The 12389-nt window shown below is 61.6% G+C and overlaps 1 protein-coding gene across 1 annotated transcript; it reads right to left on the bottom strand.

Annotated features, from left to right (window-relative positions):
* Nucleotides 1–850: 850 nt before the first annotated feature.
* On the bottom strand, nt 851–10033 carry LOC104565619 (beta-1,3-N-acetylglucosaminyltransferase lunatic fringe). The gene is made up of 8 exons (XM_088529474.1): nt 9592–10033; nt 3162–3210; nt 2519–2618; nt 2260–2413; nt 2056–2141; nt 1423–1588; nt 1129–1214; nt 851–1012 (listed from the first exon to the last, which is right to left on the bottom strand). The coding sequence occupies exons 1-8, from the start codon at nt 9976–9978 to the stop codon at nt 946–948; spliced, it is 1095 nt and encodes a 364-aa protein (XP_088385600.1). The 5' UTR covers nt 9979–10033; the 3' UTR covers nt 851–945.
* Between the last annotated feature and the right edge of the window lie 2356 nt (nt 10034–12389).

Raw genomic sequence — 12389 nt, 5'->3', positions numbered from 1 at the left:
GCACCTCCGCTTCCCTCGCCCTTCCCGCAAAACCTCAGCGCCCGGATCAATGTTTTGCGACGGGCCGAGGAAACGTTGCACAGGGCAATGTGTCCCCAGGCGGTTTTGCTGGAGGGGACAGCGGGGACAGAGCCGGGACGCTGCACCGAAGGGAGACGCTTGGGCACGACGCCACTGCGGCGCGTAGGCCTCTCTCCCACCAGTCCCCTTCCCCCACCCACCCCCCCAATTTATAGAAAAATCTTTAAATTAGTCTCTATAAATAGTGCATAGATTTATGCTGCTGGAAATACTCCAGCGAGACGTCAGGAGCTCCAGCAAACGGAGCTAACGGGATTCCCGGGCTCCCCCTGTGCCACGTGGGCTCCCTTGGGTGCAGCGGTGGCTCCCAGCCCCAGACCTCACCTGCGCCGCTGGAGCTGGGAAAGCTCCTGCTCCTCCCTCTCCGCTCCCTGGGAAGGGAGCTGGACGCGGACATGGCCCACGAACCTTCCTCTGCAGGAGGAGCTGGATCCCAGGAGCTGGAGCCCAGCTGCCGAGGGCAGGAGTGGGGACAGAGGCTGGGAGCACACGGGAATGGGGAACAGTCAGAGCCGAGGGTTGAAAGACACAAAAAAACCCCAAAAATTAACATTCAAAAAACAAACAAATGACAAAAAAAAAAAAGGCAGAGGAAGCAAGCGGAGGTCGGGCCATGCTCCCCACACCCTGCGTGGGAAGTCGAGCCCGGCCCCTGCGCCGAGTGTGTAAGTGCTCAGGAGCTGTCCCCGCCGGGCGGGCCACGGGGACGGGGGCCGCACAGCAGCCTTCAGTACACGCTGTGCATGGGCACAGCTCGGGCCTCCCCGCGCCGGGGGGCCCACACGCACACGGCAGTCCCACGAGCCCTTCGGATACCGGGGAAGCTCGGGACGAGGCTAGAGAGGGGGCCACGCGCGGGCCCCCCTAGTAAACGACGTTGGCGGGGCACCACGGCGTGTCCGGGTAGAGCAAGCAGTGCACGGAGCGGAACCTGCGGAGAGGAGACGAGAGAGCGGCGCTGAGCGCGGGTGACGCCGCATCCCAGCCCCGCTCGGCTGCCGCCCGGGACGGGCCCTTCCCGCCGCCACGGGAAGCCCTGGGACCCACCTGGAGGGATCCTCCTCGACGGAGAACGCGCCCTTCATGTGGATGGAGTTGCGCTTGTTCTCAAACATGCCATAGCTTAGTGTCACCTGGGGGGAGCAGCACAGCAGGTCACGCGAGCGCAGGGGCAAGGGGCTGGGGGTGTTAAATGGGGGTCTCGAAGGTTTGGGAAACTCCCCACCATGGGAAACTCCATTGGATTCCCCCAGGAGGGACATCTCTGCCCTCTTCACAGGGATTTGAAGGGCTGTCTCCCTCCACTGCCTAATTTTTAAGCGACTCAACATAGAAGTTTACCTGCTTGTGGATCTCTGTCTTTGGCACCTGGTGGAGGTTCTCCAGGTGCGAGTGGAAGAGGTTGCTCCGGATGAGCTTCACCCCGAGCACGGACTCAATGATGTAGCCAATGGTGCAGTCATCGGGCAGGCGGATCTTCTCTGCGGTGCTCATGAAGTGACCGCCGCTGTGGGAGACAAGGAGCTGCAGAATAGGGTGCCAGAGCCCGCAGGGGAGGTGGCATCTCATGGGGTCTGGGGTGGGACACTGCTGTCTCACAATCAGACTGAGATTGGAAAGGACTTCTGGAGATCATCTAGTCCAACCTCACCGCTCAAGGAGGTCCACCTAAAGTGCATTGCCCAGGACCCTATCCAGATGGCTTCTGAACATCTCCAAGGATGGAGCCTCCACAACCTCTTTGGACAACTCGCTCCAGTGCTCGGCCACCCTCACAGACTGGCCAGACTCTTGCTAAGAGGCAACAGGGCAAGAGGAACCCAACTCCCTTCCCAGTTTATTTCCAGATCCCTGCAGAAACCCCAGGATCTCCCCAGGACAAGCGACCAAGGCAGCAGGGCGTATTTCAGCGCCAGCCCCAAAGACGTGGCACCCTCAGCAGTCCCTACGGGGCAGCAAGACCAACACTCTTACCTGGCCCACGGGCTCATCTTCAGCGCCAGCCCCCGGCTGATACAAAACCCGGCTCCTCCCGTGGCAAACCAGAAATGCACCGGATGCTGGGAGGGAGAGAAGGTAACAGTGGTGAACACGGTGCCCACCGCCACCGCGCGGGCCGGGGACCCCGGCCTGGGCCAAGGCAGCTCGGGGGTGCACAGAGCAGGCCGGTCCTCTCACCATCTTGTTTTCACTGATCCTCTCGGTCGCCTGTATGGGCCGGTCCAGGCTGGGCTTCCCGATGTAGATGTCCTGCGTGTGCGGGTAGCTGGAGAGCAGCTTGACCAGCGTGCGGACGTTCACGTAGTTGTCATCGTCCACGTGGCAGAACCACCTGGGGTCACAGCGGGCACCGCGTTACATCGGGTCAGGGCGTCCACCCCAACATGACAACACTGGATCCCCGTTTCCCAAGGGAAAAGCCCTGAGCGCCGCTTACTTTTTGCCGGACTCGATGAACTTGTCGTACTCCACGGCCATCTTGCAGGACAGGGCCTGGCGGCTGTGCGCAGCCGAGCAGTTGGTGTTGATGACGTTTCCTGCAGGGAGAGCAGGGGTTAAACCCGGGGGTAGGGGCAGGGGCAGATCCCTGTTTTGGGTTGAGGGGACAGGTCTCTGGGCAGAGCCTTAGCATCCCTCTGAGCTAGGGCGAGGGCCATGGAAGAAGTAGAAGACCTAAGTTTGGGCAATATATCTATACATATCTATCTATATTTATACACAAGCTATGTATTTTTTTTTTTCCTCAGACATGTGATGGGCAACCTGCGAGCTGACTTCTCCCGTTGGGATGTGTTCCCTGGCACAAATCCTGCATTTTCCCACCATGGACCACCTGCTATTTGCCAGCCAGGCTCAGACCAGGCTCAAAGGGAGTCATTTGCATCATGAGAACAAGGCGAGCTGGCCGGGAGAGCTGGTGAGCGCTGCCCGGGGGAGTCCCGCACACCCCAAGAGTTGCCCAGTGAGCCCAGCTTGCCCAAGGGGCCAATGGGCACAAGGGCTCCCTGTTACTGCGCTGCCCACGAGCGGTTTGAGAGAGGGAGGACGGGCTGAGGGTGGGCAAAGGGGCACGGACTCACTTGCTTGTTTCTTCAGCTCTTCATCCTCACCGTCTGTGAAGATGAATGTCTGAAAGAGAAGATGAGGCGCCTTTGAGAACCGAGGTGGCACCATGTATTGCCCCATGGGTGCCACCTGGCAGCACCCAGGGATCAGCCCCACACAGAGGGGACTTGCTCCTCTTCACTAAACCCAATACAGCCCCTCTAACGAAGAGGGATGTGACAAAGCGAGCGGCCATCCCCAAACCCACTGGGAGTGGGCACGGAGAGCCGGGATCTGGGGAAGCAAAAGCCCTGCTGTTGGACGGCGCATTCAGAGAGGCTCACGCAGATATATCAACCAGGAGGAGGGAGACGGGAGCAAGCGGGGAGGAGGGGACACAAGCACCTCCACCTCCATCCCCCTGCTTTCCTAGGGACGAGGCCGCAGGGCCCGCCAGGTGCATGGAAGCTGGGGGAGATGCTGAGGACAAGCCCAACACAAGGTCCTGCACAAGGTCCTCCAGCAGCAGCCACCTGCCCTGGGAGCACCTGAACGGCCAGCTGGCCCCACTCCTCTATTTGCACAGCTAATTCCTGGCATATGTCACTGGGGACAGCAGGGTCCTGCTGCTTGGAGCAGGGGGGACAAGAAACACGAGCAAAGGAGGGGTGGGAAAGGCACCTCCATCCACCAGCGAGCAGCAAACAAAGCCGGAGGAGAGAAACCACAACCAGCTGCCAAGCGCTATTAAAAACCAGACGTGCACAAAAGGGCAAAGGATGAAAGACAAAAGGGCCGGGAGGGAGGCAGGAGCCGGCGGGGAGGGAAACGGGGACAAGGCTCTGGGGATGATGGATTACAAGTGATCTGGAAACTCGCTGCCACCCATCGCTGGGGCGGCCCCGGCAGCGCGCGGGGTTTTGTGGCTTGTTTGCGGAGCCGGTGACAATAGCGGGGCGCGCGGGGCTGACTTTACTCAGGCGGGCAGAGTTAAGCACAGCATTAGGCGGGCATTAGCATACAGCTGGGCTGGTTAAGCGGGACTCGCCTGACCCCACTGTGTTTGCTCAGGTCCCTGCGCACGGAGGCTGCCGGGAAGAGCAGGGAGGCGGATGGATGGCTGGGGTGGAGGATGCGCTGCCGGCGGCTACCAGTGACCTTTTGGCCCAAAAGGGGACAAAACGAGGGAGGAGATGGAAAAGGCGAGTACCCAACGGCACATGCCAAAGCGCGAGGATGCCCGGGAGGAGCCGGCCACCAGAGCCGGTTCAGAAGGAGCTGCCCACGCGGTGATGCTCGGTGCCCAGCTCCATCCCCGTGCGGACGGGGGAACGGGCAGAAAGGGCTCCCTTGAAGAGCTGTGAAAGGCCGTCCAGCAACTGCGCCTGCAGCAGCTCCAAAAATAACCCTGCAGCTAACGCTGCGGCTCCACGGCTATAAATAGAGCCTGGGGACAATTGTTTACGAGGGCCCACGTCGGAAGGCTTCATCCTGAAGATGCTTCTTCCCCCGGCCTCCCCCCTGCAGCCTCCCGGCGCTGCCGGAACACCCGTTCCCAACGGGAAGGGACGGGCTGGCACCTTACAGAGTGTCCTGGACCAGCCCGCCCGGCCCCAGGGCCCCGCTCGCACCCGGCCCTGCCGCCCGCCTCGCCGCGGCCGGAACCCAGCCAAGAAATTCAATTAAACCCTGAACAATTATAGTTTCTCTAATTAATTTGTCTGCATTTCTTCTAGATGAGATCTGCCCTTCCTGCACAGTCCCCCCGGCCCTGCGCAGGCTGGAGAGCTCAGCGGGATGGAGCAGAGGCGCCAGCTGAGCCCGGGGGAGGAAACGGGCCGGGAAGGAGAGGGACAAGGAAACGTGGTGCGGGAAGCTGAGGATCGGCTGCCTCCGAGGGCCTGTCGCTGATCCCGTGGCCACCCCTTGCAAACACAGGATGCTCTGGGAGATGCAGCTCGGAGCTGGATACCGGCCTGCAGCAGCTCCTGCTTCACAGTGGGATGCGCCGCTCCAGCTCAACATGATGGATGTGACACCTGGAGACCTCTCCACAGCCAAGAGCAGCAGGGCTGGTCCCTGTCCCCGCTCCTGGGAAAGGTGCCTGGGGTCCTGCACGCACCCCCACCACCTCCCCATGCTTCTCCTAGGGCCAGGAACGCCACCACCCTGGCACCCCGATGTCCCAGGCCAAGGAAAGGAGCCAGGGCCAAGGAAAGGAGCCTCCGGCTCCGCGGCCGCTGCCCGCCTGGAGCCGCTGCCTGCGGACATGCAGGAAGCCTCATTGTTCTAAAAACTGCAGCTGGAAGAAACACAGGATGCCCAGGCCCCCCGAACAATAGCTGCCACGGAGGCCACACGGAGCCCGGAGCCGCCGCGGGGCCGGGCCGCGCTGCCAGCCCCTCCGCCTCTTCCTCAGCAAGGCCCTGCTTCTTACAATTTTATCTTTTTATCTTTTTTTTTTCCATCCTCCCCTTCGTTTCTCCTTTTCACTGTGACTCACTTCCCCGTCGCGGGCAGCCCAGCCCCAGCCCCTGGTTGCTCTTAGTGCAAAGTGCCTGAGAGCCGGGGGCACCCGGGGCCACGTCCTGCCTTCCTCTCCTTCCCCCTCTTTGTCACACTGCATTTTCAAGGGGGACAGGGAGCTTTCAGGGGTGACGCACAGCAGCGTGACTGCCTCTGCCTCCAGCTTCCCCAGCAACAAACCCGCTAGAAAGAGGAACCTCCACAGGGCACTTCTTGGAGGGCCTCATGACACCCCCCCATTGCACAAATCCTGTCTTTCCCTGCCCCAAATCTCACTTCCCTGTGCCAGGAGCAGACCCAACACTCCTGATGTGCCCAGATGCCTAGCACAGCCCTGGGGATGCACAGGAGGATCTAGGACGCTCAAGGCTTCCCACAAAGGGACCACAACACCTTAACCCCCAGGGCAACAAGGACACATCACCCTCCACATTGCAAAGGGAGTTGGGTGCAACAGGAAGGAGGCAAAGAAGATCTTGAGTCGCAGTCACCGTCTGCTGCAAACAAGTCCCATGTGGCCACCATGGCTCGCGGGAAAGTCCCTGTGCTGCTCCATAGGGGCAGGCGAGCGCCCCGGCTGAGTCCCCACTCTGGCGCGGTGGCTTTCCCAGCTGCAGCCTGGAGATGGGGGCTTTCCCCATGCAAGGCCCCAGGGCCCTCCCTGCTCCTCTTTCCAGTCAAAGGAAGAATCCCACACTGATTTCTGTAGTTTTTTAATCATCCCCTTGCACACAGCGAGCGCATTGTGCAGCTAGGACCCCGCTCTCCTCTCAGTCAGGATCCAACCCCACAGCCTTCCACCCCATCCTCTAAAGGACAACAGCATCATGCAGAGCATGCAATGAGTTGCCCAGTGCTCAGACGGCACCCGTGTCCCCAAACACACCCCCAGTCTCAGCCCTGTGGCCGAGCAGGGAGGGTCACGAGCCGAAGCGACCGGGGCTCATCCAGCCCCGGGCTTGGCGCGCCCCGCGCTCCCGCCTGCCCCGCTCGCCGCCTCCGGAGCGCGGCCAGGCCACGTGCGGCGTGTCGGCGCACGGCCCCGCTGCCGCCGTTACCCCCGAGGACAGGGACTCTGGCCAAGGTGCTAGAAAAATTTTGGGAGCCGCCACCGCAGAGGAACGTGCTCTCCGGAAGGCAAACACTTTCCTCCTCAGCCAGGAGCAAGTTCTTTTTATTATTATTATTATTTTATTTTTCTCTACTTATTTTTCTTTCAAAGCCTGCAATTATCCAGCAGCATTTGAGGAAGCGAGCACATCCCGTGCTGGCAGCGTCACCCTCAGCCCTTCCTCACAGGCATCTGCTCCTGCAGCGCCCTCGACATGGTGCCCTGTGTCCTGGGACAGCGGACACTTGTTGTGCAACTGCTGCTGCAAAGCACCAAGCTCAGCAGGAAATCAGTGTCCTGGACCCGCTCGCTTCTATGATTTCTGTGCCACAGACACTCCCCTGCACCCACCACCCTTTTCTTTCCAGTACAAAGTTTCCCTAAGCTGCGCTCCAACATCCTAGGGATAAACACAGGGCAAAGACTGCAGCTGGATGTTTTCCCAAAGTGAGCAGAAGAAACTCCATAACTCTGCTCCTGGATTGTGCAATGCAGGGAAGCAAGGGCAGATTTAGCAAGAAACAAGGATTTGCCCTCACTCTGCAGAAAATAAGCAGGAAGGAGAAGGGGGTGCCCATGGCCTAAGGCTATTGCGGGATCTTGGACTGCACCAACCACAGGAAACAGGGACTATTGTCTGGAGAACAAAGACTATCCAAGGAAGAACACAATGGCCATTCCCCCTATCCCCCAGGTTACCTGCCCTATTAACTCCTTCTTTCCAGGGCACCACTTCTCCTGCGTGGCTTGTGAGCAGCTAGGAGGAAGGTTGGGATCTGCTGCAAGGGGAGGACTGAGGGAAGGATGAGATGCCACGTGGGGCAGAGGGGACGCTCAGACCTTCAGCGGGAAATTCCACCGCTGTCAGTAGAGCAGCAGGACGAGGAGCGATGGGCCTGACTCAGACCGAGAGAGACACTTCAGCTGGGGCGGCTCCCGGGTGCAAACGCCCCGCACGAGGCACTGCAAGGAAACACAGCCTGAGGCACAAGCAGAGCGGGCAAGGAGGTGGCGCAGGACCACAGGGCCACGCGTGGGGATGACCCGAGCTCGCCCGGTCCCCGGGCGCTTCCCCAAGACGGGGTCCGCGTGGGAAGGTTGGACCCGATTCCCACTGCCCCTCCAGCAGCCCAGGCTCCTCTGCTGCCTCCCTGTCCCCCCTGGCTCTGCTCGGCGGGCGCTGCCGCCGCCTCCGTCGCGCTCTCGAGCTCCTTGTCCCTCAAGTGCCGCACAAGAGGCGTCACTCGGCGCCTTGGCTTGTCAGGCGGGCACCTCGGCGGGCGGCGCGCGGCCCCCCTGGCTTCGCGGCCCTCATCTCTAGGCAACCTGACCTGGACACCGCGGGCTCCGCCGGAGCCGTTCCCATGGAAAGAGCCACACAAGAGGCTGCGGAGCCTTTTCTCTGTGCCGGGAGAAAAGGGGCTTTGTTAGCTTGCCCAGGGGGACAGCGTGAGAGCCGAGGCTTGGGGCTCTGGGAATCCAAACGGACAAACGAGGCAAAACAAAACAAAACAAAAAAAAAAGGCAGAAGAAAGACAGAGCTCACAAGGAGGGGGAGGAAAGAAAAGACCAGCCATTCCCAGGATCATCAGTAGGTGCTCAAAGAGGATTCCCCCCCCACCACTCTCCATCCCCTCGCAGTGACAGCAGAGCATAAAAGAGGTTTCCATTAAATAACTGCACGCAGGGGAAATGGCAGAGCTGCTGCCAGGCCCCGGAGCCCTGAGCAGAGGGACAGATCCCAGGCAAAAAATATCCATGCTCAGGGCTGGCTTGCAGGAGCAGAATCTGCCCAAAGGCTCCAAGGGATCCGAGGCAACCAGAATACGGACACTTGGGTTCCGCTCCCTCCCCCAGCCACTTCAGACTGCCTAAAAAACAGCTTGCAAGTGAGAAATGCGACGCCAAACCCAGCCAGGGCCCCGAAGGAAACACGTGAAGACAGAAGGATGGGAAGGTCTGGACCTTAAGTTGCTTGGGAAGCTGTCTAATGGTGAAAAAGTGTCCCACGAGCAGATGGCAAGACACATTTCCTAAGGAAACGGATTTTTTTTCTCCCTTGCTCATTTTGCCTTAGTACTTTGAAGGACTGGGCAAAAGGTTGAGCAAAGGACTTCAGAGCTGGCATGAATTGGGAGCTGCAGCTGTCCCAGCACAGGTGAGCTGGAGGCAAGAGCACACCCAGGAGCAGATCCATGGAAGTCGGGGAGCACTTCAGCCCTTCCGCACACCTGACTGGGAGCTATAGCGCATCCCAGAGCCCTCCCAGTGCTCCAGCCGGGAACACGGGTGCCCTTCATGCTGCAGGCACCCACACCACCTCATCCAGTGCCCCCAGCCCCGGGGACACCAGGGGACAAGACTCTTGCCGAGGGGCCAGCCCGAGCGCTCCAGACACCAGCTCCTCCCCGCTCTGCGGGGCCAGGCCTCAGTTTCCCCACAGAAAGACACTCAGGGGAAGCTTTTCCATAGAAATTGTTTGGATGGAGCAATCCCAGAGCTGCAGTTATTCCGTGATCAATGAGCTCAGGCTACCGGGGTGGACTCCCCATCCCCAGCGCACCTCCCAGCTGGGCAAACCGTGTTTCCCGCTCCTGAAAACACCATCATCCCCAAAACGCTCTCGCTCGGCGACACGGGGGAGCACAAAGCAGTGACGACGCTTGCAGAGCCCGGGCACCCCCAGTCCCCGAACCGCACAGGGACCGAACCGGACCCCGGCCGACACGTGCCCCCTCCAGCGGGGCCACCCGGAGGCCCTGCCCGCGGCTCGGGGGCTCCCAGCCCCGCACACCCCCGTGTCTCCGTGTCCCCGCGGCCGCGCTCACCATGTCGCGGTTGCGGGAGATCCAGGTATCGAGCAGCAGCTCGAGCCGCGCCTTGTGGAACTTCTTGGTGGTCTTCACGGCGATGAAGACGTCGCGGGCCGAGATGTCCTCGGCGGGCGGGCGCGGGGCGCCGGCGGCGGGGACGGGCAGCTCCCTCCGCGCCCGGCTCAGCCGCCCGAAGTAGTCGGCGAAGCTGCGGATCCCCGCGGGGGCCCGGGCCGGGCCGGGGGCGGCCGCCCCCAGGCTCTGCAGCGCCCGCTGCGCCCCGCCGCCCGCGCCCAGCGCCAGCCCCGGCCGCCCGGGCGGCTCCACCATGAGCACCAGGAGGCAGGTGAACATGGAGCCCACGAGGGACAGGAGCAGCTTCCTGCCGCAGCTCTTCAGCATCCTCCGCCGCTACTGATGATGATGATGCTTCTTTTTTTTTTTTTTTTTTTTCCTCCCCCCCTTCTTCTTCTTCTTCCTCCTCTTCCTCCTCCTCCCCGGCCGCCTCCGCCGCCGTTAGCGCCGTCCCCCGCCGCGCCGCCGCCGCCGCTTTTAAAAGCTCCGCCGCGCCCGGGGCGGGCCGTGCCCGGGGCCGCCCCCACGCGTGTGCGCGGGGCGTGGGCAGCGCCGCGGCCCGGCCCCTGCCCGGCCTCGGCCCGGCCCCCGCCAGCGCCGTGCGTGTGCCCTCCTGTCCCCGTTAGTCCCCTACGTGTCCCCTGCCCGTGCCCGGCTCGTGGCCGGGAGCCGGGGCAGGTGCCGGGGGGCTGCCTGCTCCCCCTTCCCTCCCATGATGGCCCGTCTTGCCCAGGGCTGGCACCCCAGGGTGGTGGGCAGGCTGGGGGCAGCAGGGGTGGCATGGGGGCGGATCCTGGTCACCCTCGTTGTACCAGAAGCTCTGCTGGCTGCTCGAGCAGGAGTGATGGGCACAGGCACCCAGCAAACCGCGTGCTGCTGTCACCTCACTGTCGCACCTGCAGGGAGCATCCCCGTCCCCCTGTACGCAGAGCCTGCACAGGCGGCGCCTTCCCAACCCCAGGGCATCCCTGGGTGCCTGAAGACGACAGAGCGACCGAGTGGTCCTGACGAGGCCTGGAGGGGGGCAGATCGGCTGCTGGGTTCACAAGGGCCCCGCCAGGCTCTGCCCCTGGGCCCTGGCATGCAGCACGTCGCTTCCCTGTCAGTGCCCGCATTTCCCCCTCTCGGCTCTCTCCAAGCTCTCATTTCCCCAACGCACATCTCAGCTCTGCTTTGTGGTCAGACTAATCAGCTTCCCTACTTCAAGCTTCAGCCCTCTCCATGCTTGGGCAGGGAGTGTTCTCCAGGGAGCAGTGGGCCCCGTGCTGCTCAGTTGTCCCTGTTTCCTGACACCAGCGTTGCCCACGTGGCTCCAGCCCAGCCAACACTGCGCGCCCGCCCGTGAGCTCCACAAGCCACCTCTGCCCTGCCAGGTTTCCCCAGCCACCTTCCTCCTTGCCCCCATCACTTCTCTTTGGGCAGGCAGGGCAGGGGCTGTGCGGGGATGTCGCGTAGCCAAGATCACCGAGAGCTGCACTGAGATTTTCTCACGTCAGAAAATCTGCCTCTTGGCAAATGCAGTCCGAGACAGAGGAGCGCCTTCTGCTTCCTTGTCTGTCCCAATTTACAAGGCTCTTTGGGATCTGTTCCTGAAAATGAGTATGATGTGCATGCCAAATGTGGCCACCAGTGACTGCTGACCCTTATAATTACACCTTGCTAAATGTGATGTCGTGTTTCCAGTGAGGGGCTGGAGGATGGGATGGCAGGACTGGATTGAAATCTGCTCCTGGGTGAGCCGCTAACCTGCTATTTTACTGACACCAAACCTCGGGGCCTCGATTCCCCCTCATCCTCTGTGTAGGCGGCGAGCTCCGGGTTTCCTCTCCCAGGCCGTGCGCGTTGTGTGTGCTGCAGTCTGGCTCCTTTGGGCTTGGGCCTGGCCACGGTGCAGTGCCACAATGAGAGACTGCGGCAGTTTGGGGCAGGGACCTTGTCCAATTTGCATTTTTCCTCCCGTCACGTGCTCCGTTCATCCCCGCCACTGCACAAATAGTGTTTGTGATACTTGGGCATGCCCCGGTGTCTGCAGCATCCCCGTGGTGGGATCTACCCTGCTCTGGTTACCCCACTTCTCGGGGTCCTGGGGTAGAAACCCTGAGGCCATTTGAGACTGTGTGTTGTGCCCTGTGTGGCACTGCCAGCTGGGCAGCCAGGACTTGCCATGCTAAAGGAGCCTCTCACAGGGCAAGAAAAATAGCAAGGAGACCATACAAACACAGGAACCCAATCCCACAGCCCTGACTTCCCAGTATTGCTGCAGATCCCTGGATCCAATTCTTGATTTTCTTTTACATTTTTTTTTTTTTTTTGGAGGCCTTTTGTCTCCGACCTGATTGCAGAGAAACCGCAGCTCTCGAGAGGCAGCTGAAAAGCCCTTTCGGCAAAAGCCTGAATAGACACAGAGCGCCTTTCTCACGGAGCCAAAAGGGGAGGAAATACACTTTTTTTCCCCCAACCAGCTGCTCTCCCGCTCCCGGAGCCTCGGAAGTGGCTGGGGACCAGGGCTGCGGACAGATGTTCGGGTCCCCGCGGCGGGCCCAGCTGTCCCCGGTGCCCGCGGGCGCCGCCGCCGGCGCGCGGCCACCAACAATACGGACTGTGTGCGCGGGCGGGCGCCGGGCCGCGTGCCGGGACCCCGGGCCTTGGCGCCGGCCGCCGCACAAGGGCCCCGCAGTCTCGCCGGGGCTGCAGCTAAGGCGATTAGGAGGGCGCTGCGGGCCGGGGTCAGCGCGGGG

The sequence above is a fragment of the Tinamus guttatus genome, unplaced genomic scaffold, assembly GCF_059628265.1.
Source record: "Tinamus guttatus ecotype Peru unplaced genomic scaffold, ASM5962826v1 Tinamus_guttatus_pri_ptg000330l, whole genome shotgun sequence".
NCBI classification, from domain to species: Eukaryota; Metazoa; Chordata; class Aves; order Tinamiformes; family Tinamidae; genus Tinamus; species Tinamus guttatus.
Note: the sequence above shows the minus strand (reverse complement) of the source record. Positions and strands in the feature narration are given on the sequence as shown.

Bases quoted from the DNA above. Each gene is read 5' to 3' on its own strand.
- LOC104565619 (XM_088529474.1), bottom strand. From the start codon at position 9,978: ATGCTGAAGAGCTGCGGCAGGAAGCTGCTCCTGTCCCTCGTGGGCTCC. The intron at 2,414-2,518 runs GTAAGCGGCGCT...CTGTGACCCCAG, and splicing joins TTCATCGAGTCCGGCAAAAA to GTGGTTCTGCCACGTGGACG. The intron at 1,013-1,128 runs GTGGGTCCCAGG...TCCTCTCCGCAG, and splicing joins GTCGAGGAGGATCCCTCCAG to GTTCCGCTCCGTGCACTGCT.